Genomic DNA, 25000 nt, shown 5'->3' with positions numbered 1-25000 from the left:
AAGGAGGGAGCGAGGGAGAGGGTGAGAAAGGAGAAAGGTAGAGAGACGGAGACCAGGGAAGAGAGAGAGGAGATAGAGCGAGAGAGAGAGAGTGAGGGAGGGAGAGAGACCGTGGAGCAGAGAGGGAGAGGGGGCTGAGAGAAGGAGGAGAGAAGAGGAAGGAGAGGAAGAGAGAGAGAGAAAGGGTAGGTTTAAAGAGAGGAAAAGGGAGAGAGGAGACAGATAGAAAGAAGGAGAGGGAGAGAGCGAGAGAGAGAGAGGGGAGAGAGGAAAGGAGAGAGATGAGGAGGAAGGAGAAGAAATTGAGGAGAGAGAGGAGAGGAAGGGAGAGAGAGAGAGAGGGAAGGAGGGAGAGAGAAAGAGAGGGAAGAGAGAGAGAGGATTGAAAAGAAAAAGTGGAAGAGGAGAGGGAGAGACCGAGGGAGAGGGAGAAAGGGAGAAGAGGGAGAGAGGAAGGGATGAGGAGGAGGAGGAAATAGAAGGGAGAGGAAGAAAAAGGAGAGGGAAAGAAGTAGAGAGGGGAAAGAGGAGAAGAGAAGGAGGAGAGTGAGAGAGAGATAGCGAGAGAGGGAGAGAAGGAGAGAGAGGAGAGAGAATAGAGTGAGATGAGAGGGAGAGAGGGAGAGGGTAGAGGAGAGAGAAGGAAAAAGGAGAAGAGGAGAAATGGTGAGAGGTGAGGGAGAGAGAGGGAGGAATAGAAAAAAAAGAGAAATAGAGGAGAGAGAGGAACTGAGAGCAAGAAAGTGGAAGAGAAGAAACAGAGGGAACAGAGAGAGAGAGAGACAGAGGAGGGAGAAAGGGATGATAAAGAGGAAGAGATAGAGAGAAAAAGATAACTTACAGGAGAAAGAAAGGGAGAGAGGAAAGATAGATTAAAGGAGCAGAGAGAGAGAGGATGGAGAGAGCGGGAAAGGGTAAAAGAGGACAGGAGGAGGAAAGGATCAGAGCGAGTGAAGGTGAGAGACAAAAAGAGAAAGAGAAGAGGAGAAGGGAGGATAGAGGTACAGAAAGAGAGAGAGAGAGAGAAAGGAAAGATAGATTAAAGGAGGAGTGGAGAGAGCGTGGAGAAAGAGACAGAGAGGAAAAGATAGAAGAAGATGAGACGAGGAGAGATGGAGAGAGGGAAAGGGTAAAAGGGACAGGAAGGAGGAAAGGATCAGAGCGAGTGAAGGTGAGAGACAGGAAAAGGATGAGTACAGAAAGAGAGAGAGAGAGAGAAAGGAAAGATAGATTAAAGGAGGAGTGGAGAGAGCGTGGAGAAAGGGGATAAAAGAGGACAGAAGGAGGAAAAGATCAGAACGAGCGAAGGGTGAGACGAGAAAGAGAAGAGAATATAGATGTACAGAAAAAAACGAGAGAGTGAGGGAGAGGTAGAGACGGACGGAGAGATAGAGAGAGAGAGAGAGAGAGATAGAAGCGGAGTTTGTAAGATGAATGATTCGGCGGCGGAGGCGTCTCAATAGAAGCGCTTTGTGGGACGTGATGAGGATTCACCGAAGAAAAATGGCGTGATTAGAACGGCAAATGAAAGAAAGAAAGAAAGAAAGAAGTGGGGGGAAAAAAAAAAAAAAAAAGAGGAGTGCAGTGACAGGGCAGGGACACAGGGGGCGCTGTTTGTCCTCACACCGCACAGAGCTACAGAAATAAAACAATAAAATAATAATAATAAAGACAATTTGAACGGACGTAATTAACAAATCACACAAAGAATTTTTAAAGTCAATTTTCTCCACAAAATCTCATCTTATTGTTCAAAAAAAAACTAAATTTTAAAAAAAGTAAACGTAAAATCAACAATTCAAAAGTAAAAGTAAAAACAACAATTTAATAATTATGAAATGGACTTTAAAAATTTGCAAATATTAATCTTTTTTAAACAAATTTACAAAGAGACCGTTTTGGAAAACAAATATTCATGATTTGATACAGTCTATTTGTAATATTTGGTCTGTTTTGGTCCTTGTTGAGTCCTGGTTTGGTCCTGATTTGGTCCTGGTTTTGGTCCTGGTTCAGTCCTGGTTTGGTCCTTGTTGAGACCTGATTGTGATCCTAGTTTTGGTCCTGTTCTTGTTTTGGTCCTGGTTTTGGTGCTCGTTTGATCCAGGTTTAGTCCTGGTTTAGTCCTGGTTTAGTCCCATTTCAGACCTGGTTTGATTCTGTTTTAGTCCAGGTTTAGTCCAGGTTTAGTCCTGGTTTAGTCCTGGTTTAGACCTTGTTTAGACCTTGTTTAGACCTTGTTTAGACCTTGTTTAGTCCTGGTTTAGTCCTTGTTTAGTCCAGTCCTGTTTAGTCCTTGTTTAGACCTGGTTTAGTCCTGGTTTAGTCCTTGTTTAGTCCTGGTTTAGACCTGGTTTAGACCTTGTTTAGACCTTGTTTAGTTAGACCTTGTTTAGTTTCCCCTTTTATTTAGAAGTCCTTGTTTAGTTTCCTTGTTTAGGTTTAGACCTGGTTTTACTTGTTTAGTCCTTGTTTAGTCCTGTTTTAGTCCTTGTTTAGTCCTGGTTTAGTCCTTGTTTAGTCCTGTTTTAGTCCTTGTTTAGTCCTTGTTTAGTCCTGTTTTAGTCCTTGTTTAGTCCTTGTTTAGTCCTTGTTTAGTCCTGTTTAGTCCTCCTGTTTAGTCCTTGTTTAGTTGTTTTAGTCCTGTTTAGTCCTGTTTTAGTCCCTTGTTTAGTCCTGGTTTACCTTGTTTAGTCCTTGTTTAGTCCTGGTTTAGTCCTTGTTTAGTCCTTGTTTAGTCCTGGTTTAGTCCTTGTTTAGTCCTGGTTTAGTCCTTGTTTAGTCCTGGTTTAGTCCTTGTTTAGACCTTGTTTAGACCTGGTTTAGTCCTGGTTTAGTCCTCGTTTGTTTCAGTCCTGTTTTCGATCTTGTTTACACCTTTTCTCTTTCATTACCTTTCAACAAAACTCTCGCCTGGAGCCTTTAACTATTTCCAGCTCATTTATTCATTGAAAAAACCACTGGGCCAATATTTATCGTCCTTTTGCATTTCGCCGACGCTCCGTTAGCCTTGGCTGACTGATGCTAGCCGCGGTTTAGCCTCCGCCGCGCCGCATTAGCATTCCGCGAGACAAATGGCCTTATTTTTCTCCTTCTGCGAGAGGGAAATTGATATGGACCCGAGGCGGCCGCGCGTCAACCGCCGTTTGAATAATATGACCCTGTTTCAGATTAGCATAACACAGCAAACGGCGGCGCGCGACTGCAGACCGCCGCCGTCACGCTAGCGCCGCGCTGTGTCCGCGGACGCTAACGTGACCAGACTTCACCTCGGGTCAGTGTCAGAGAGGGAAAAGTGTTCAAGAATCTGATCAGGTTTAAATGTTTAATATGAGTCTGTGTTTGTCTCCAAGAACCAGGACTAAACCAGGACTGAACCAGGACTAAACCAGGACTAAACCAGGACTAAACCAGGACTGAACCAGGACTAAACCAGGACTGAACCAGGACTAAACCAGGACTAAACCAGGGACTAAACCAGGAACTAAACCTGGACTAAACCTGGACTAAACTGGACTAAACCAGGACTAAACCAGGGACTAAACCAGGAACTAAAACCAGGACTAAGGACAGGGACTAAACCAGGACTAAACCAGGACTAAACCAGGGAACTAAACCAGGAACTAAACCAGGAGGACTAAACCAGGACTGAACCAGGACTAAAACAGGACTGAACCAGGACTAAACCAGGGACTAAACCAGGACTAAACCTGGGCTAAAATTGTCTAAAGGTGGGCCAAACCAGAACTAAAACTGGACTAAACTAGGTCTGAACCAGGACTTGACAGGGTCTAGACCAGTGACTAAACCTGTTCTAAACCAGGACTAAACCTGGGCTAAAACTGGACTGAACTCGGACTAAATGAGGACTAAACCTGGCCTAAATCTGGATTGAACGAGGACTTGACCACTGACTTGACAAGGGACTGGACCTGGACTAAATCTGGGCTAAAACTGGACTGAACTCGGACTAAATGAGGACTAAACCTGGCCTAAATCTGGATTGAACGAGGACTTGACCACTGACTTGACAAGGGACTGGACCTGGACTAAACTAGGTCTGAACTAGAACTAACCCAGGACTGAACCAGGGACAAAACAAGAACTAAATCAGAACTTAACCATGGTCTAAACCAGGACTAAACCAAGGATTCAATCATGATTTGACTAGTTCTAAACCAGGACTAAATTAGAACTAGACCAGGAACTAAACCAGGACAAAACCAGGGACTAAACTTGTTCTAAAGCGGTACTAAACCAGGACTAAACTATGACTGAGCTAGGGACTAAACCAGGATTAAATTAGGACAAAATCAGGACTAAACCTGATCTAAACCAGGACTAAATTAGGACTAAACCAGGACAAAACCAGGATTTACACCAGTTCTAAACCGTCTCTTTCTGTCGGTCTGTTGTGAACGTCGGCGTCAGCGTTTCTCGGTTTGATGCTGACTCAGATTTTCTCACCTGAGTTTGACCCTCGTCAGCACCCGTCCCCTGTCAGCAGATCGGCTCCGCAGCATCTGTGCGCCTTCACAAACACTTCACACACACTTCACACACGGACAAGACGAGTGTGGGAGAGAGACGACGAGTGTGAGGGACAGGACGAGTGTGTGAGAGAGGACGAGTGTGTGACGATGTGAGGACAGGACGAGTGTGAGGAGAGGACGAGTGTTGTGAGAGGAGACAGGACGAGTGTGTGAGAGGACAGGACGAGTGTGTGAGGGACAGGACGAGTGTGTGTGAGAGGACAGGACGAGTGTGTGAGGGACAGGACGAGTGTGTGTGTGTGAGAGGACAGGACGAGTGTGTGAGAGGACAGGACGAGTGTGTGAGAGGACAGGACGAGTGTGTGAGAGGACAGGACGAGTGTGTGAGAGGACGACTGTGTGTGAGAGGACAGGACGAGTGTGTGAGAGGACAGGACGAGTGTGTGAGAGAGAGAGGACGAGTGTGTGAGGGACAGGACGAGTGTGTGAGAGAGGACAGGACGAGTGTGTGAGGGACAGGACGAGTGTGTGAGAGGACGAGTGTGTGAGAGGGACAGGACGAGTGTGTGAGAGGACAGGACGAGTGTGAGTGTGTGAGAGGACAGGACGAGTGTGTGTGTGAGAGGGACAGGAGAGGACGAGTGTGTGAGAGAGGACAGGACGAGTGTGTGAGAGAACAGGACGAGTGTGTGAGAGGAGGACGAGTGTGTGAGAGGACGAGTGTGTGAGAGGACGAGTGTGTGAGAGGACGAGTGTGTGAGAGAGAGGACGAGTGTGTGCAGGAGAGGACGAGTGTGTGTGCAGGAGAGGACGAGTGTGTGTGCAGGAGAGGACGAGTGTGTGAGGAGAGGACGAGTGTGTGTGAGAGGACGAGTGTGTGAGAGGACGAGTGTGTGGACGAGTGTGTGAGAGGACAGGACGAGTGTGTGAGAGGACGAGTGAGGACGAGTGTGTGACGAGTGTGACGAGTGTGAGGAGAGGACGAGTGTGTGAGACAGGACGAGTGTGTGAGAGGACAGGACGAGTGTGACGAGTGTGGAGACAGGACGAGTGTGTGGGAGAGAGGACGAGTGTGTGCAGGAGAGGACGAGTGTGTGAGAGAGGACGAGTGTGTGAGAGGAGAGGACGAGTGTGTGTGTGAGAGAGAGACGAGTGTGTGTGAGGAGACGACGAGTGTGTGTGAGAGAGACGACGAGTGTGTGAGAGAGAGGACGAGTGTGTGAGAGAGACGACGAGTGTGTGAGAGAGACGACGAGTGTGTGAGAGAGACGACGAGTGTGTGAGAGAGAGACGACGAGTGTGTGAGAGAGACGACGAGTGTGTGCAGAGAGACGACGAGTGTGTGCAGGAGACGACGAGTGTGTGAGAGAGACGACGAGTGTGTGAGAGAGACGACGAGTGTGCGAGGGACCGTCACTCCACACTCTGACTCACACACAGCCCTGTCAATCATCACACTCGTTTTCTTGTCGGTGTTTTTCAGATTTTAGTTTGTGATGATGACGTTCTCCCAGATGAGCAACAAGACACAGTTTTTATTTTAATGACACTGTACTTCACTATGAAATATCCAAAAGGTCATTTCACAAATATTGTACTTATGTATTTTTCGGACTGTAAGGCGCACTTAAAACCGTTCTTGTCAAGTCCTGATTTGGCCCTGGTTTTGTCCTGGTTTGGTCTGCGCTGAGTTCTGTTTTTTGTCCTGGTTTGGTCCTCGTTGAGTCCTGGTTTTGTCCCTGTTTGGTCCTTGTTGAGTTCTGATTTTTGTCCTGGTTTGGTCCTTTTTGAGTCCTGTTTTTTGTCCTGTTTGGTCCTTGTTGAGTACTGATTTTTGTCCTGGTTTGGTCCTCGTTTAGTCCTGGTTTTGTCCCTGTTTGGTCCTTGTTGAGTTCTGTTTTTTGTCCTGGTTTGGTCTGCGCTGAGTTCTGTTTTTTGTCCTGGTTTGGTCCTCGTTGAGTCCTGGTTTTGTCCTGTTTGGTCCTTGTTGAGTTCTGATTTTTGTCCTGGTTTGGTCCTCGTTTAGTCCTGGTTTTGTCCCTGTTTGGTCCTTGTTGAGTTCTGATTTTTGTCCTGGTTTGGTCCTCGTTTAGTCCTGGTTTTGTCCCTGTTTGGTCCTTGTTGAGTCCTGTTTTTTGTCCTGGTTTGGTCCTTGTTGAGTACTGATTTTGTCCTGGTTTTGTGTTTGTTTTGTCCTGTTTTTTTTTTTCTTGGTTTTGGTCCTGGTTTGGTCTTTGTTTGATTCTTGTTGAGTCTTGGTTTTGGTCCTGGTTTAGACCTTGTTGAGTCCTAGTTTTGGTCCTCTTTTTTTTTATTTTTCGGACTGTAAGGCGCACTTAAAAATGTTTAATTTTCTCTAAAATCGACAGTGTGCCTTACCAATTTTCTGTGGTACACGGTGCTCAAAAATCTGTCAAAATGTTTTAGTGCGACTTTGGTAAACTAGTTTGGTAAACAGCGACTGGAGTCTGGGGCCTCGCGGAGTAATATGACCTCTGAAAAGTTTCACATGAACAACGCAACAGAAGCACAGAACAGACTCACCATCAGCAGAACACCCCTCTGTCACAGAGAGATGTACAGAGTTTAAAAACACACTGGAGCACTTCCTGTATCACCACATGACATCACAAGGTGGAACAGAGTGTAAATCTGTAGGGTTTGTGTGAATGAAAAAACACAAAACACAAAACACAAGTCCAGGTTTGTTCGTGATGAGAAAAATTACAACGTAGATCAGAAAATATCGAAATATGAGCGCTTTAAAAGTCAGATTAAAGTCTAATTTGAGTAACGGAGCTTCAGACAGAGCAGTGCCTCCAGTTAGAATCACACAAACAAATAAAGGAGGTTCAAGATTATGATCAGAGCTCAACCCGCTTCACGTTCAACCTCCCACAGAGCAATTTCCTGGGGATAAAACAGACGTATGCAAAACTGATCCTGGTCCTCGTCCTGGGCCCCGAACGGAAAAAAAAAAAAAAGAACGAAAGAACGAAAAGGGCGAGGGAGAAAACGGTGAATAAAAGATCAGATCTAAAGTGGTGATGGATGAGGTCTGATCTGAAGAGCGGAGACTCACCGACAAATCCATCACCGAGAAAAAAAAAACTCCCAACGCAAAGAGAAAAACACAGACGTTTAAACGGCGATAATGAAGAGAACAGAAACAAGAAACCAGGACTAAAGCAGGACTAAACCAGGACTAAACCAGGACTAAACAGGGACTAAAACAGGACTAAAGCAGGACTAAACCAGGACTAAAACGGGACAAAACCAGGGACTAATCCAGGGATTAAACTAGGACTAAACCGGGGTTAAACCAGGTCTAAACCAGAACTAAACCAGGGACTAATTGAGGGACTAAACCAGGGATTAAACCAGGACTAAACCCGGGATAAACCAGGGACTAAACCAGGACTAGAGACTAAACCAGGACTAAACCAGGACTAAACTAGAGACTAAACTGGGGCTAAACTATAGACTAAACTGGGGCTAAACTAGAGACTAAACTGGGGCTAAACCAGGACTAAACTAGGACTAGACTTTGATAAAAACCAGGAGGACAGAATGAGGACTAAACCAGGACTGAAGCAGGGACTAAACCAGGGCTAAACCAGGTCTAAACCAGGGCTAAACCAGGTCTAAACCAGGTCAAAACCTGGTCTAAACCTGGTCTAAACCAGGAACTAAGCCAAGGCTAAACTAGTACTGATCAAGAACTAAATCAGGACTAAACCAGTGACCTACCCAGTAACTAAACCAGGATTAAATCAGGACTACACTAGGACTGAACAAGAACTAAACCAGGGACTAAACCGGCACTAAACCGGGACTGAACCAGGAGCTAAACCAGGGCTGTACAAAGACCAAACCAGGACCCAACTGGAACTAAACCAGGACCGAACCAAAATAGGACTGAATCAGGCGTTAACCAGGGACAAAACCAAACCAGGACCAAACCAAATCTAAACCAGGACTAAACCAAATCTGTGAAACACCTACCCACATTTGATTTCTTCAGTTCATGACAAATAAAAATAACGATTCTGTAAACGCGGTTTCAGTTTGAGACTCGTGCAGAGACGACGAGCTGATGAAGGTTACACCCTGTGGCTTTAAAATGTCACTCAATCAGTTTAATCAAGACACAAAAATACAATTATGAATGCCATTTAAAAATAAACACGTCATCTAATATTTAATTAATACACTCTTCCTCTGCACCTCCAGTCGTCGTTCGTTAACTGATCATTTCCTCTTTGTTTAATCCAGTTTTATTCGTTCATCTTCGTCCGTTTAATCCGTTTTTATCCGTCCATCGTGTCAAAACAAAAGCTCGTGAACCTCCGCGGTCGATCAGAACCAAACCTCAATTAGATCTTTTCTAAACGGGCTGATTAACGTGTCCGCCGCCGCCGCCGCGACCGCCCCTCACTCTAACGACACCGGACACATTTTCATTCTACAGTCTCTTCTGATTACGGAGATAATGTCCGACGCACAATCACGTCCGACGCACAATAATGTCCAACGCAGACACCTTGACAGTGTTATGACAGTGTGAGGAGGACATCTTGGTAAGGTCGTGTTGGTGGTTCTGTGGTTTGGTGCCATCTTGGTAAGGTCGTGTTGGTGGTTCTATGGTTTGGTGCCATCTTGGTAAGGTCGTGTTGGTGGTTTAGGTGGTTTGGTGTCATCTTGGTAAGGTCGAGTTGGTGGTTTAGGTGGTTTGGTGCCATCTTGGTAAGGTCGTGTTGGTGGTTTAGGTGGTTTGGTGTCATCTTGGTAAGGTCGTGTTGGTGGTTTAGGTGGTTTGGTGCCATCTTGGTAAGGTCGTGTTGGTGGTTTAGGTGGTTTGGTGTCATCTTGGTAAGGTCGAGTTGGTGGTTTAGGTGGTTTGGTGCCATCTTGGTAAGGTCCTGTTGGTGGTTTAGGTGGTTTGGTGTCATCTTGGTAAGGTCGTGTTGGTGGTTTAGGTGGTTTGGTGCCATCTTGGTAAGGTCCTGTTGGTGGTTTAGGTGGTTTGGTGTCATCTTGGTAAGGTCGAGTTGGTGGTTTAGGTGGTTTGGTGCCATCTTGGTAAGGTCCTGTTGGTGGTTTAGGTGGTTTGGTGTCATCTTGGTAAGGTCGTGTTGGTGGTTTAGGTGGTTTGGTGTCATCTTGGTAAGGTCAAGTTGGTGGTTTAGATGGTTTGGTGTCATCTTGGTAAGGTCGAGTTGGTGGTTTAGGTGGTTTGGTGTCGTGTTGGTGGTTTAGGTGGTTTGGTGCCATCTTGGTAAGGTCCTGTTGGTGGTTTAGGTGGTTTGGTGTCATCTTGGTAAGGTCCTGTTGGTGGTTTAGGTGGTTTGGTGTCGTGTTGGTGGTTTAGGTGGTTTGGTGCCATCTTGGTAAGGTCCTGTTGGTGGTTTAGGTGGTTTGGTGTCATCTTGGTAAGGTCCTGTTGGTGGTTTAGGTGGTTTGGTGCCATCTTGGTAAGGTCGTGTTGGTGGTTTAGGTGGTTTGGTGCCATCTTGGTAAGGTCGTGTTGGTGGTTTAGGTGGTTTGGTGCCATCTTGGTAAGGTCGAGTTGGTGGTTTAGGTGGTTTGGTGTCATCTTGGTAAGGTCGTGTTGGTGGTTTAGGTGGTTTGGTGCCATCTTGGTAAGGTCGAGTTGGTGTTTGGGTGGTTTGGTGCCATCTTGGTAAGGTCGTGTTGGTGGTTTAGGTGGTTTGGTGCCATCTTGGTAAGGTCGTGTTGGTGGTTTAGGTGGTTTGGTGTCATCTTGGTAAGGTCGTGTTGGTGGTTTAGGTGGTTTGGTGCCATCTTGGTAAGGTCGTTGTGTTTGGTTTTGGTTGGTAAGGTCGAGTTGGTGGTTTAGGTGGTTTGGTGCCATCTTGGTAAGGTCGTGTTGGTGGTTTAGGTGGTTTGGTGCCATCTTGGTAAGGTCGTGTTGGTGGTTTAGGTGGTTTGGTGTCATCTTGGTAAGGTCGTGTTGGTGTTTGGGTGGTTTGGTGCCATCTTGGTAAGGTCGTGTTGGTGGTTTAGGTGGTTTGGTGCCATCTTGGTAAGGTCGTGTTGGTGGTTTAGGTGGTTTGGTGCCATCTTGGTAAGGTCGTGTTGGTGTTTGGGTGGTTTGGTGCCATCTTGGTAAGGACGTGTTGGTGTTTGGGTGGTTTGGTGCCATCTTGGTATGGTCGAGTTGGTGGTTTAGGTGGTTTGGTGTCATCTTGGTAAGGTCCTGTTGGTGGTTTAGGTGGTTTGGTGCCATCTTGGTAAGGTCCTGTTGGTGGTTTAGGTGGTTTGGTGCCATCTTGGTAAGGTCCTGTTGGTGGTTTAGGTGGTTTGGTGTCATCTTGGTAAGGTCCTGTTGGTGGTTTGGTTCCATCTTGGTAAGGTCGTGTTGGTGGTTTAGGTGGTCTTGGTAAGGTCGTGTTTGGTTTGGGTGGTTTGGTGCCATCTTGGTAAGGTCGAGTTGGTGGTTTAGGTGGTTTGGTGCCATCTTGGTAAGGTCGTGTTGGTGGTTTAGGTGGTTTGGTGCCATCTTGGTAAGGTCCTGTTGGTGGTTTAGGTGGTTTGGTGTCATCTTGGTAAGGTTCGTTGGTGGTTTAGGTGGTTTGGTGCCATCTTGGTAAGGTCCTGTTGGTGGTTTAGGTGGTTTGGTGCCATCTTGGTAAGGTTACGTTGGTGGTTTAGGTGGTTTGGTGCCATCTTGGTAAGGTTACTTGGTGGTTTAGGTAGTTTGGTGCCATCTTGGTAAGGTCGAGTTGGTGGTTTAGGTGGTTTGGTGTCATCTTGGTAAGGTCCTGTTGGTGTTTGGGTGGTTTGGTGCCATCTTGGTAAGGTCCTGTTGGTGGTTTAGGTGGTTTGGTGCCATCTTTGGTAAGGTGTTGGTGGTTTAGGTGGTTTGGTGCCATCTTGGTAAGGTCCTGTTGGTGGTTTAGGTGGTTTGGTGTCGTGTTGGTGGTTTAGGTGGTTTGGTGCCATCTTGGTAAGGTCCTGTTGGTGGTTTAGGTGGTTTGGTGTCGTGTTGGTGGTTTAGGTGGTTTAGGTGGTTTGGTGCCATCTTGGTAAGGTCGTGTTGGTGGTTTAGGTGGTTTGGTGCCATCTTGGTAAGGTCGTGTTGGTGGTTTAGGTGGTTTGGTGTCGTGTTGGTGGTTTAGGTGGTTTGGTGCCATCTTGGTAAGGTCGTGTTGGTGGTTTATGTGGTTTGGTGTCGTGTTGGTGGTTTAGGTGGTTTGGTGCCATCTTGGTAAGGTCGAGTTAGTGGTTGGGTGCCGTCTTTTGTCTCAGAAGTTATTTTCCATCAACTGAATATAGACAAAAATGAATGAGTCAATAGTAAATACCTGATTTAAGCAACAGGTTTTCATGTTTTGTCTAATTCTGACTTGGTTTGGTAAATATTTGTTATAGGTTTCATAACACATCAGTTAAGTGGCAGCTTGATAATGAGGAGAGCAGAGGACATAAATGAAACCAAGGATAAATCTATACCAGGATTAAGTTAGGACAAAACCAGGACTAAACCAGGAGTAAAATCCGTGGGGGAAAATATAGTAAAAATGTTTAGTCCATGGTTTAGGCCTGGTTTAATCCTCTTGTTGTCCTTTCATACCTGGTTTAGTCCTATTTTAGTTCAGGTTTTAGTCCCTGGTTTAGTCCTGGTTTAGTCCCTGGTTTTGTCTTGGTTTTGTCCTGATTTAGCCCTGATTTAGCCGTGGTTCAGACCTGGTTTTGTCTGTTTTTTGTCCTTGTTTAGTCCTGGTTTCATCCTTGTTTCATCCTGTTTTAGTCCTGGTTTAGTCCTGGTTTAGTCGCTGTAAAACACAATGACACTGAGCATTATTGAAACTTACGAGAAACTAAATCACCGTGTCATTTCTCGTCTTTTCCAGCTGGTGGCGGTGTTTGAGATCGAACGCGAGCGCCTGCACTCGCCCCCGGAGTCTCTGTCGAACGGATACTCCAGCTCCAGCCCAGTCCAGGAACCAGACCCAGACCCAGAACCAAGACGAGGACCAGGACCGGGACCGATGACCAGCTACTACCCGCACCTGGAGTACGAAGACCCGACCAGCGGCGAGATCGAAGTCACCGAAGCCACGCTCAGAGGAAGTAAGTGGGACATGGTTTGCGGTTACGTCGCGCTGGGGATGTTGTACATGCGCGTGCACGGTGGAATGTTCTGCCGTTACCGTGGAGACGCAATTCACGCTTCAGCAAACTCAGCTCGTCTGCTGTAGCTCCAACTAAATCAGTTCTTCTTGGTCAGATTGTGTCAAAATAAGCTTCAAACGCCTCATTAACGACTTTATGCAAATGAGCAGCTCGTTAGACGTGTTTTTAGCAAGTTTACCCTAGAATAAACCCGTGTTACCTTGAATATTTACACTAACATTTCCATATTAAATGAGTAAAATTATGTACGCAGGAGGGCCGGTAAATATAAAAGAAAACTTGTGTTAATTTAAAAATAACCCAACACCAGGGAAGACTAATCAACACTTTATAAATGTGAGAAAATTACAGATGTTATAAAAATCATTTGTTCACAGCTGCACAGATGGAGACGTCTTCACTTTTATTACTTTTATTACTTTTTTTTCTCCACCCAACGATGTGAATGTTCCAGCATAAAACGGGACAGAATGAACTGAGTGACTTAGAGCGCACTCACACCAGAACTTTAGAACTTTGCCGTGACGTTTGTTTGTAGCAGATTCGCTGTGTGTTTTAGAGCAGATTTTATTCACTGTTTTCCTCAGAAGAGTGACATCAGGCCTCGTACCGGGCTCGTATACTAAAGTTGTGCGTCGGTGTCGTGCTTTGGCCTAGACGTCTGCGTGGGACCGAATTTTCAGTCCCGCTCCTGCTCGCAAATCCCGCAAGATGAAGGCTTTCACTTTCTTTAGCTTCATCAAACACGGAGAAGCGGAAAGGAATAGTCTGTCATATGGGACGGGATGGTCCTCGCGGCGTACAGAAGGGGGGATGGTCCGTGTGGCGGTCCGCGCGACGTAGGGGGGGGACGGTCCGCGCGACGTACGGGAGGGGGGGACGGTCCGCTGCGACGTACGGGAGGGGCGACGTCCGCGAAGGGGGGGACGGTCCGCGCGACGTACGGGGGGGACGGTCCGCGCGACGTACGGGAGGGGGGGACGGTCTGTGCGACGTACGGAGGGGGGGGACGGGGGGGACGGGAGGGGAGGGGGGACGGTCCGCGCGGCGGTCTGCGGCGTCCGTACGCCGGACGGTCCGGGACGGTCCGGCGTGACGTACGGGAGGGGGACGGTCCGCGTGACGGTCCGCGTGACGGTCCGCGTGACGTACGGGGGGGGGGACGGTCCGCGTGACGTGTCCCGCGTGACGGTACGGGAGGGGGACGGTCCGCGTGACGGTCCGCGTGACGTACGGGAGGGGGGACGGTCCGCGTGACGGTCCGCGTGACGGTCCGCGTGACGTACGGGAGGGGGGACGGTCCGCGTGACGGTCCGCGTGACGTACGGGAGGGGGGACGGTCCGCGTGGCGGTCTGTGCAATGTACGGGAGGGGAGAGGGTCCGGTCTGTGTGACGTACGGGAGGGGGAACGGTCCATGTGGCGGTCTGTACGACGTACGGGAGGGGGAACGGTCCATGTGGCGGTCTGTGCAACGTACGGGAGGGGGGACGGTCCATGTGGCGGTCTGTGCAACGTACGGGAGGGGGGACGTCCATGTGGCGGTCTGTGCGACGTTCAGGAGGGGGAGGGTCCGGTCCGCATGACATACAGGAGAGGGTTATTGCTATTATTTCATAGTTTTGTCTTGTTTGTTTAAAGGACCCATATTACAGGATTTTCTACTACTACTACTACTACTACTACTACCACCACGCCTCCGCCTCCTCCTCCTCCTCCTCTGTGACTTGAGCGTGTGTGACCTGTAGTGCTTGTGCCTGTGGGTGATTAGCAGGACATTGATCCACTCCTCCACATGAGCGGGGGACATGTCTGGGGAGAGGGAAGTCCTTATCGCCTGTGTCCCAAATGGAGCATCGATCGAGGGGAAACAAGAGACACTACAGCCCCCAGGACCACACGTTTACACACTAGAGAGCTACTACTACTACTACTACTACTACTACTACTACTACTACCACTACTACTACTACTACTACTACTATTATTACTACTTTTAAAAACGGAGTAAACGGCTGTACACAGAGTTCATGGAGTCTGTGTGTCAAACAAAAATATATTTTTATTATTTACATTTCATGATTTAGTGACATGACCAAAAAAATTACACAAAATAATGCTTGGTCCCAATTATTATTACTACTACTACTATTACTACTATTACTACGTACTGTCTTCTACTTACTACTTACTACTACCTAGTACTTAAATTTGGACAAGCTTTATTGATCCACACGGGAATTTATATATAATACTACTAATACTACTTACTACTACTTACTACTACAACTTCTACTACTACTACTAATACCACTACTACTGCAATTATTACTACTTTTACTACCACTGCTACTGCTATTGCTACTACTAGTACTACTGCTACTACTAAAACGACTTATATTACTATATCTACTAATTATACTACAACTACTACTATATTAATACGACTACTACTACTACTTATATTACTACAATTACTATTATTACTACTCTTACTGCTACTACTACTACTACTACTACTACTACTACTACTACTACTACTACTAAACCTACTACTTCTACTTCTTATATTACTAGTACTACTACTACTATTACTACTGCTGCTACTGCTTCTACTACTGCTACTATTACTACTACTACTACTATTACTACTACTACTACTACTACTAGTAGTACTACTATTACTACTACTACTACTACTATTACTACTACTACTACTACTATACTACTACTACTACTACTGCTACTACTACTACTACTACTACTACTACTTACTACTACTACTACTACTACTACTACTACTACTACTACTACTACTTATATTACTACATCTTCTCATTATATTACCACTTCTTCTGCTACTTATATTACTACTGATACTACTACTTTTATTATTATTACTACTACTACTAAATATATTACTTCTACTACTACCTAGTACTTGGTAGTACGTAGACAGGCTTTATTGATCCACAAGGGAAATTATTATAATACTGCTACTACTACTACGACTCTTATATTATTACTACTATTACCACTACTACTATTACTACTACTACTACTACTACTGCCTACTAATACTAGTACTACTACTACTACTCCTTTCTTGTAAACACTGTTGTAATAATCTCGTCTCTTCACCGTTTTCCCTCGAGAGCGTCTTGATCCTCGTCCGACACAAGTTCATCGATATCGGCCACGCCCCCCCGGTCACGACCCGAGCCCGCGCGGGTCAGAGGTCACGGTGGGCGACCCCTGCGTGACCCCCGGGCGACCCTCAGGTCCCTGGACTCGGCAGCGGTTTGATTGATGGAGAGGAAGAGGTGTAATGGACGCGGTTAAGTGAAGCAAGATTTATGAACTCGACCTATGGATTTAATGGGGACTAAGTGTGACCGTGGACTCGGACTCGGACTCGACTCGGACTCGGACCTGGACCTGCATGAGGGCGGGGGGTAGAGTCCTGTTGGTTTTTTGGGTTTTTTTTGTACTTGAGCAAGTACAAATAATAAATATGTAATGAAGTAATAATGTAATGAAATAAATGTAAAAAAAAATCTATCTGTGTATCATTCATTCGTTTTTCAAAATAAAACCAAAAAAATAAAACAGACTGAACCAAGACTGAACCAGGACTGAACCAGGACTAAAACAGGACTGAACCAGACTGAACCAGGACTAAAACTGAACACTGGACTAAAACTGGACTGAACCAGGACTGAACCTGGACTAAAACAGGACTGAACCAAGACTAAAACAGGACTGAAACAGAACTAAATCTGGACTGAACCTGGACTGAACCTGGACTGAACCTGGACTAAAACAGGACTAAAACAGGACTAAAACAGGACTAAAACAGGAGGACTAAAACAGGACTAAAACAGGACTGAACCAGGACTCAACCAGGACTAAAGCAGAACCAAAACAGGACTAAACCAGGGCTGAACTACGACTGAACCAGGACTGAACCAGCAAGCAGGACTAGAAATGGACTAAAACTGGACTAAAACAGGACTAGAAATGGACTAAAACAGGTTTAGTTCTGGTTTAGTCCTGGTTAAGTCCTGGTTCAGTGCTTGGCATGTGTCCTTGGCAAAACTCCAGCGTCTCGATCTCAATAAATAAATCCTGCGAAGTGATGTCGAGTCGCGTCTGTGAATTCGTGTTCGTACTGAAGAAAGCGAAACCGTTTCATTTTATTTCGCGATTGTAATTCTTGAAGTCGTAATTTTTCAATCCATATTCTGATGGACGCTTCAGTTAGAATGTTTTTAATTTGTGTAGGATTTATCACGGTCACGGGCGGGTGCGGGTTTAACTTTGATATAATCTCGGGTTAAAGGTTGTATAGAGGATTTTTTAAGGGAAGAGAAATACAGCGACAGTCCTTTTTCAAATGTTGTGCATGAGTGACACTGTTAGGTTTATCTAAACATTAAAAACAAGAAGAAAGACAAGAGATTAATTCAGTTTTACTCGCAGGAGAACGGGCAGAGAGTGGCATCAAAACCAACAGTCTCCACACTTCTGATGACTCAGGCCGTTCTCCTCTTTTTATTTCTTAGGAGGCCCTAGTTACAGAACGATAATTCTCAAGGGGAAGGGGAACAGCCAAGACATAATAAGAAACTGATGAAGCTATGCATAGTCCAACACATAAAACATGATTAACAGTCAGGAGTGCCTTAGGTTTGGTCAGACACCATCATAACTCTTGCATGTGTGACAGTGGAAGTTGGCTTCATGTGAGAATCATCTGGAGGTTCACTAGAGCGACAGACACTGCACACAGTTGTCAAACACACAGAGGTTATTCAACAAGTGACAAGTGATTGGTTCATTATAAATCAAAGAATTGTAGTACATAAATGGTTAACTCATAGGCCTAGAATATCACACAAGTATTTAGCAAATATGGGATAATAAAATTATTCTGACAGACACCACCTTCCTCCTCCACAGCCTCAGTAGAAACACCTCCTCCCGCCTCTTTACTCTAGAAATCACGCTTGTTTACAGTCAGTGCGCGTTCAGAATTACTGTTGAAGTTTCCTGTCTAGAAATAATTTAGCGACCGACACGTCAGTTTTTAGACCCTTCGTCTGCTTAATTTGCGCGATCACTGGATGGAATCTCCCAAGAATCACCTCAGTTTGTCTTCGCTCCTTTTCCACTTCTCTTCTTCTTTCAGCGACCTCAAAAACCGACTTTCTTTTGCGGTGAACTGGTCGTGGATTCTCGACAAACTTTGTGAGAATTGTGAGGAAGCTACAGTTTGAAAAAGCCTCAAAGAACGCGCATAAACCACGTGATCCAGCGCGCCGGCGAGTTTAACACTAGAAACAACCTAACAGCCAATAGAAAATGAGGCAGCCTCGTTTTCTATTGGCTGATGTTTATCTGGCCTCAACACGTCCACAGTTGATAGATTTTCATTCTTTTTTTTTTTGGTCATCATAATTACAAGGCTGCTGCGTCTCTGTAACGGTATTTAAAACTTTCAATGACAATTTAAAACAAAGAAAAAATCCTCCATACAACCTTTAACGGGCGGGTGCGGGTCTCCACAAATGGACCCGTGCAGGACTTTGTCAGATAATGTTATTACCTCTTTAAAAAACAGACCTGGACTTTTGTTTTGTTTCATTCCTTTTACCTTTAGTTCAGATTCAGATTGACAATTCCAGAGCTGAAACGATCCAAATGATTCGAGTGAAGGTGTGTGGAGTTTAAAAACACAACTCCATTTTTCTTTTTTTTTTAAATTAATTATTACTTTATTGATTGACATTTTCATTTTAAAACAAATATTCTACAGCAAAAAAAGAGAGAAAAAATAAACGATGACAAGGACAAGCTTATTTTTGGTGCCGAATAATTATTAAATCACACTGTAAGCGTCACAATAAAAGAAATAATGAAACAAAATGTGAAAGTATATGAAACTCCAAACTGTTTTTGATGAGGAAACATTACAACATTGATCAGAAAATGGCGTAATATTTGCTCTTTTTTATAATTTTTTCAGTGTTTGTGAGTGATTTAAGAGTTTAAAATGACAAAACTCACAGTGACTAAACGTTCTCGTGCAGAATGACTCGTCACTGTCAGTTTTTTCTAATCCACTTTGGCGAAACGCGACTCCGAACACGAGTGCGCCGTGGCCCGGGTGACTCCGTGTCCAAGTCGTTCCGCGTGTCCATTTTTCACAGCAGAAGCCGCCGACCTCCTCGCTCCCGCCGCCGCCAGACGCCGCCGCGCTTGTGCTTTTGAGCAAGACCCTGTCAGCGACGCTCTAACTCAGATGGATCACCGGAAATACTCGCAGCGTTCTGCTCGTCTCGGTCGACTCTGTGGGTTTTCCCGACGGTCTCAGACTAAAAGTGTTTTTGTGATTTGATTTGTTTTAATAATACATCAAAATAAAATAAAAAATAAACTTAATATTTTAAATTCGTCTAGAAAAAAATGACAAAAAGAATCAAATCTGAGCTGACAAAGCAGAGAAATTAAAACAACCGAACTAAATAAGGACTAAACCAAAACTGAACCAGGACTAAACCAGGACTAAACCAGGACTGAACCAGGACTAAACCAGGACTAAACCAGGACTGAACCAGGACTAAACCAGGACTGAACCAGGACTAAACCAAACCAGGACTTGAAGGACTAAACCAGGACCTGACAGGAGAACCAAAACTGAACCAGGACTAAAAGCAGGACTAAAAAAAAGGACTAAACCAGGAACAGGACTGAACCAGGACTGAACCAGGACTGAACCAGGACTAAACCGGGACTAAACCAGGACTAAACAAGGACTAAACAAGGACTAAACCAGGACTTAACTAGGACTTAACCAGAACTGAGCAAGGACTTAAAAAAGGACTTTAAAAAGGACTGAACCACAGACTAAACCAGGGACTAAATCAGTACTAAACTAAAACAGTTGAACTAAACCAGGACTAAACCAGGACTAAACCAGGACTAAACCAGGACTGAACCAGGACTGAGCCAGGACAGAAACAAAAGTGAGGCAAAACTGAACCAGAACTGAACAAGGACCAAAGCAGGACTAAAAAAAAGGACTGAACCAGGACTAAATTGGGACTTAACCAGGACTGAACCTGGACTATAAAAAGGCCTGAACCAGGACTGAACCGGGACTAAACCGGGACTAAACCAAAACTGAACCAAGACTAAAAGCAGGACTAAAAACAGGACTGAACAGGACTGAACCAGGTCTGGACCAGGACTATAAAAAGCCCTGAACCAGGACTTTAACCAGAACTAAACCAGGACTGAATCAGGACTAAAGAATGACTAAAGCAGGGACTAAGCCAGGACTCAAAAAAAAGGACTAAACCAGGACTAGAATCACGCAGGTGTTTCAGAATCCACCTTTTACTTCATCACCCAAGTTGTAATTTCACCTGAATCTGTTTATTTCTCTCTTTTATTTCCACCTTTCTGCTCTTAAACACCATTTGCATTTTTCGCCGGTAAATAAGTGAAATCCGCCGCGTCGCCGTCGCGTTCAACAGCTGCCGCGCGCCTCCCGATCATCTCAAGTGGATGCAGATTTTGCCCCGGCGCTCGTGCGGAGGCTGGGGGCTGTTTTTTTTTTTTTTTTCCCGGCTCCTCGTGTGGGCGGAGCGGGTCAACACATGCCTCATAATCGCGCGCTGAACCGAGTGGGCGGACGGAGCTGCAGAAATGGATTTGAAAACTATTTATTGACTCACGTATCGCCCTTTTTGTGCTTTAAAACCGACTCTATTTACTGTTTTTCTGTGTGATAAAGTAGAATTGTGTCTCGCCCCGGTACAGATTTATGGTATTGAGATTAAAATAAATCCGCTGTTTTGTGTTTGCGTCGAATTACAACGAGTTTTAATGTCAGAGAGTCAGGATGTAAGGCTGGTGCGTTGTTAGCATGCTAGTTGTTGTGGATAAACTCAACTCTGGTCTCTGAAAGTGTGAAAAAAATGTATAAACTCATGGTGGTGAATAGAAAGAAACTGTTGCTCTTGTTTCCTTTCCTTTTTGAGCGCCCTCTGGTGGTTAGACCTGGTTTAGACCGGGTTTAATCATTGGGTAGACCTGATTTAGGCTGGATTTAATCCAACCATAGACCTGGTTTAGTCCAACCGTAGACCTGGTTTAGGGTGTGTTTATTTCATCGGTAGACCTGGTTTAGACCGGGTTTAGTCCATTGGTAGACCTGTTTTAGGCCGGGTTTAGTCCTTGTTTAGACCTGGTTTAGGGCAGGTTTAGTCCAACCATAGACCTGGTTTAGTCCAACGATAGACCTGGTTTAGACTGGGTTTAGTCCAGCGATAGACCTGGTTTAGGTCGAGTTTACTCCTGGAATTCAATAAAAAAGCTCGAAAAGCTCAAGAGACATTCTGACTGTGAGCGGGGTCGCCTCTCCACAGATCTGACCTGTAACTTGGTCTGTTTGGTCTCCATGAAGATAGAAAGGTTTAATGCCACACTGTGAAACATTCCAGACAAAGCAATAACATTTCCATGGAGAAAAGGGTTTGATGAACCCTCCACCAGAAAAGTTACACAGTGCAGCTTTAAGTCCTGCAGTAAAATAGTCAATAAACTCAACAAAACTCTGTGACTCATTAATATTCCTGTGTTGTTCTGTAGACACGCCTCTGTTGGTGCGGAGCAGCAGTGACTCTGTGTTAGCCCCGCCCACCATCACCAGAGCCACGCCCCCTCCAGAGGACCGCACCGCTGTGAGGACCCCAGACCCGGTGAGTCTGTCACAACAACTTTATTTCATCATTATTAATGTCAGAAGTGTCGGGCACTTGGAGCTACTTTTCTCTGTTTTTTAAACCTCTTGTTTTCCTACATTGTCCTCGTGTAAAGTGACTGTAGCGTCTGTATATGAAATGTTCCTGAACCTGGTTCGACATGTAAATGAGCTGTGAACAGACGTGGGATTTATCTCTATTTATGCACATAAGTTATAAGCTTTTTTAAATTTATATAGTGCTTTTCACAGACACATGTCACAAAGACACTTTACAGAACATTATTCATTCACTCCACACCTGGTAGTGGTAAACTACTATTGAAGCCACAGCTGCCCTGGGGCAGACTGACGGGAGTGAGGCTGCCAGTTTGCGACATTGGCCCCTCCGACCACCAACATCACTCACACACACACCACTTTCATACGAGGCAATGTGGGTGAAGTGTCTTGCCTAAGGACACAATGACAGTTTTTACGACTGGTGCCCCCCTGTGGCTCCTGATTTTCCCAGGTCCCATCCCCAAGTCCAGACCAGGACCAGGCCAGGACCTGATGAGCTTCTGAGCTTTTACAAGTCGGTATGACCACATATATGATTAATTACAGCGGCACACATGCATTTACCTCTAAAGGCTGATAACGGTAGTTGACTTACTTTGTTTACTGGTTCGACCAGGGGTGGGCAAGCTACGGCCCGGGGGCCATATGCGGTCCTTTAAACCATTTAATCCGGCCCACCGAACTGGAATAAATCACAATAATAAACCTTGTTGATGTTTTATTTTTCATGCATTTCCGGCGTTTCCCAGTAGATGGCGCAGTATATATACATTGAGGTGCGGCGTATTATGTTGGCCCCAATGCTTTATGGGAAAGTGTTCTTACAGGAGTTATTCGGAACATGAGTGAAGTAGAAGTGTTGAAGATATAAGGCTCCACTGCTTCCATTTTGAGAAGGTTAAAATCAAAGACTAAAACTATACAGACGTTGTGTTATATAGGTGTAGTTTGTAACTGTACGTGGTGAGTACTTTGTCTTGTAGGTGTAGTAGTGTGTGTGTGTGTTGTACTGTGTACTGTGTGTTGTACGTGTAGGTGTACGTGTGTGTTGTACGTGTAGGTGTAGGTGTGTGTTGTACGTGTAGGTGTAGGTGTGTGTTGTACGTGTAGGTGTAGGTGTGTGTTGTACGTGTAGGTGTGTGTGTGTTGTACGTGTAGGTGTAGGTGTGTGTTGTACGTGTAGGTGTAGGTGTGTAGGTGTAGGTGTACGTGTACGTGTACGTTGTGTGTTGTACGTGTAGTGTGTGTGTACGTGTGTGTGTGTGTTGTACGTGTAGGTGTACGTGTAGGTGTAGGGTGTGTATGTGTGTGACTTTGTGGCGTGGGCTTGGTGAGGTGGGGATTTCTCAGTAAAACTTAATCGCTCATGATTCACCTTCGCCTGTGGTGTGCAGTGGGGCAGATCTGTTAACTTTTCATGTGTTCTGAATCTTTCGTGGCGATGTTGTAGTGTGTAGTTCACTTCCTACATAAGCGCAAATACGAATATAATGCAGCCGAGCTCTAAACACGTCATGTCCTGTGTTCTGTCCGGCCCTTCAGTCAGATTTTAGGACCCTATGTGGCCCGCGAGCCAAAAAGTTTACCCACCCCTGGGTTGGACTGTGATGCAAAAATACCATAAGTCCGAACTACTGTCTTTAAATATGACGTAAAGAGACAGAATAACAATAAATGTCGCCTAAACAAACCCAATTTAAAATCTAATAGAGTCAAACCTAAGATTTATAATCAGCTGAAGATTTACTGAGAATTTTTTCAACACTAAATAGATCTGGTTTAATATCGGCTCCTCAGAGTCTGTTATGTCTGTTTCATATCGGATCAACTATTGAACCGACCTGGACCACAGACGGATTTACACAGATAAATATGAAAAATGTGATATTTGACTAAACCTGGAGTTGTTTTAGAAACTCCACCGTGACTGAAACGGAGGAAATGCCGAGTTCATCGCGTGGGTCTAAAGTGCAGCTCGTCTTTGGTCTTTGACTGAAAACCTCCAGGCTACACTTTGTAAACCTTTCAAGAGCCGAGCTTTTTGTCCAAACAGGCCACCGTACATTAGGCTTTGCTTTTTTAACCCCAGGACTCAAGATGCACTGTAAAAACATCGAGTTAAAGGACTAAACCAGGACCAGGACTCTATAAGAACTCTACCAGGATTAAACTGGGACTAGACCAGGGTTAGACCAGGAGGAGACCAGGACTTGACCAGGGTCTAATCAGGACTAAACCAGGACTAAACCGGGTTTAATCTAGACCTAGGGGGAACTATAAGGACTAAATCAGGACTAAACTAGTGGGATTGAACCTGGACTAGACCAGGTCCAAACCATGGGGTAAAACAAAGAATAAACTGGGACTAAACCAGGACCAATCCAGACTCTTAATCATGGTCTAAACCAGGAACCAAACCAAGAATTAAACCAAGACTAAACTAGGGCCAAATCAGGACTAAACCTGGATTAATCTAGGACTGAACTAGGACTGAAGCAGGACCAGACCAGGTCTAAAACAACAGACACACCGAGACTAGAACTAAACCAAGGACTAAACCAGGACTAAACTAGGGCCAAATGAGTACTAAACCAGAGTTAAAATGGTCTAGACCAGAACTATATTCTGGGTCTAAACTAGGACTAAACCATTGTCTACAAACCAGGACCAAACTGGAATAAAACTGGGACTAAACCAAGGACTAAACCAGGGTCTAAACTATAAGGAAACCAGAACCACACTGGGACTAAACTGGGACCAAACCAAGGACTAAAATAGGGCCAAACTAGGACTAAACCAAAGGTAAATTTGATCTAAACCAGGATTAAATCTGGGTCTAAAATAGGACTAAACCAGGACTAAACTAACGTCAAACCAGGACTAAAACAGGGCCAAACTAGGACTAAACCAGAGTTAAACTTGGTCTAAATCAGGACTAAATCTGGATCTAAACCAGGAATAAACCAGGGTCTAAACTAACGACAAACCAGGAAACTAGTATGAAACTGAAACTAAACCAAGGACTAAACCAACGATAAACCAGGACTAAACTAGAATGAAACCGGGACTAAACCAAGGACTAAACCAGGGTCTAAACTATAAGGAAACCAGAACCAAACTGGGACTAAAGTGGGACCAAACCAAGGACTAAAATAGGGACAAACTAAGACTAAACCAGAGTTAAACTTGGTCTAAATCAGGACTAAATCAGGGTCTAAACTAACGACAAACCAGGACTAAACTCGTATGAAACTGAAACCAAACCAAGGACTAAACCAAGGACTAAACCAAGGACTAAACCAAGGACTAAACTGGAATAAAACTGGGACTAAACTGGGACCAAACCAAGGACAAACTAGGACTAAACAAAAATTAAACTAGATCTAAACCAGGATTTAATCTGTGTCTAATATAGGACTAAACCAGGACTAAACCAGATCTAAACCAGGTCTAAACCAGGTCTAAACCAGGTCTAAACCAGGCCCAAACACAAGCATCTATATTATGATTAAATTGTG

General features: G+C 45.1%; 1 protein-coding gene across 1 annotated transcript in view; it reads left to right on the top strand.

The window, feature by feature from the left end:
• The window catches only part of LOC110165882 (partitioning defective 3 homolog B-like), a 210806-nt gene that overhangs the window by 62577 nt on the left and 123229 nt on the right, over nt 1–25000 (top strand). Inside the window, exons 3-4 of the mRNA XM_055163690.1 lie at nt 12368–12587; nt 21308–21417. Coding sequence (XP_055019665.1) covers nt 12368–12587; nt 21308–21417 — 330 coding nt within the window. The remainder of the gene's footprint in view (nt 1–12367; nt 12588–21307; nt 21418–25000) is intronic.

The sequence above is a fragment of the Boleophthalmus pectinirostris genome, unplaced genomic scaffold (assembly GCF_026225935.1).
Source record: "Boleophthalmus pectinirostris isolate CB_2022bp ecotype Guang Dong unplaced genomic scaffold, ASM2622593v1 HiC_scaffold_11, whole genome shotgun sequence".
Taxonomy (NCBI): Eukaryota; Metazoa; Chordata; class Actinopteri; order Gobiiformes; family Gobiidae; genus Boleophthalmus; species Boleophthalmus pectinirostris.
The sequence above is the reverse complement of the archived record's forward strand: the minus strand, read 5'-3'. Positions and strand labels throughout refer to the sequence as shown.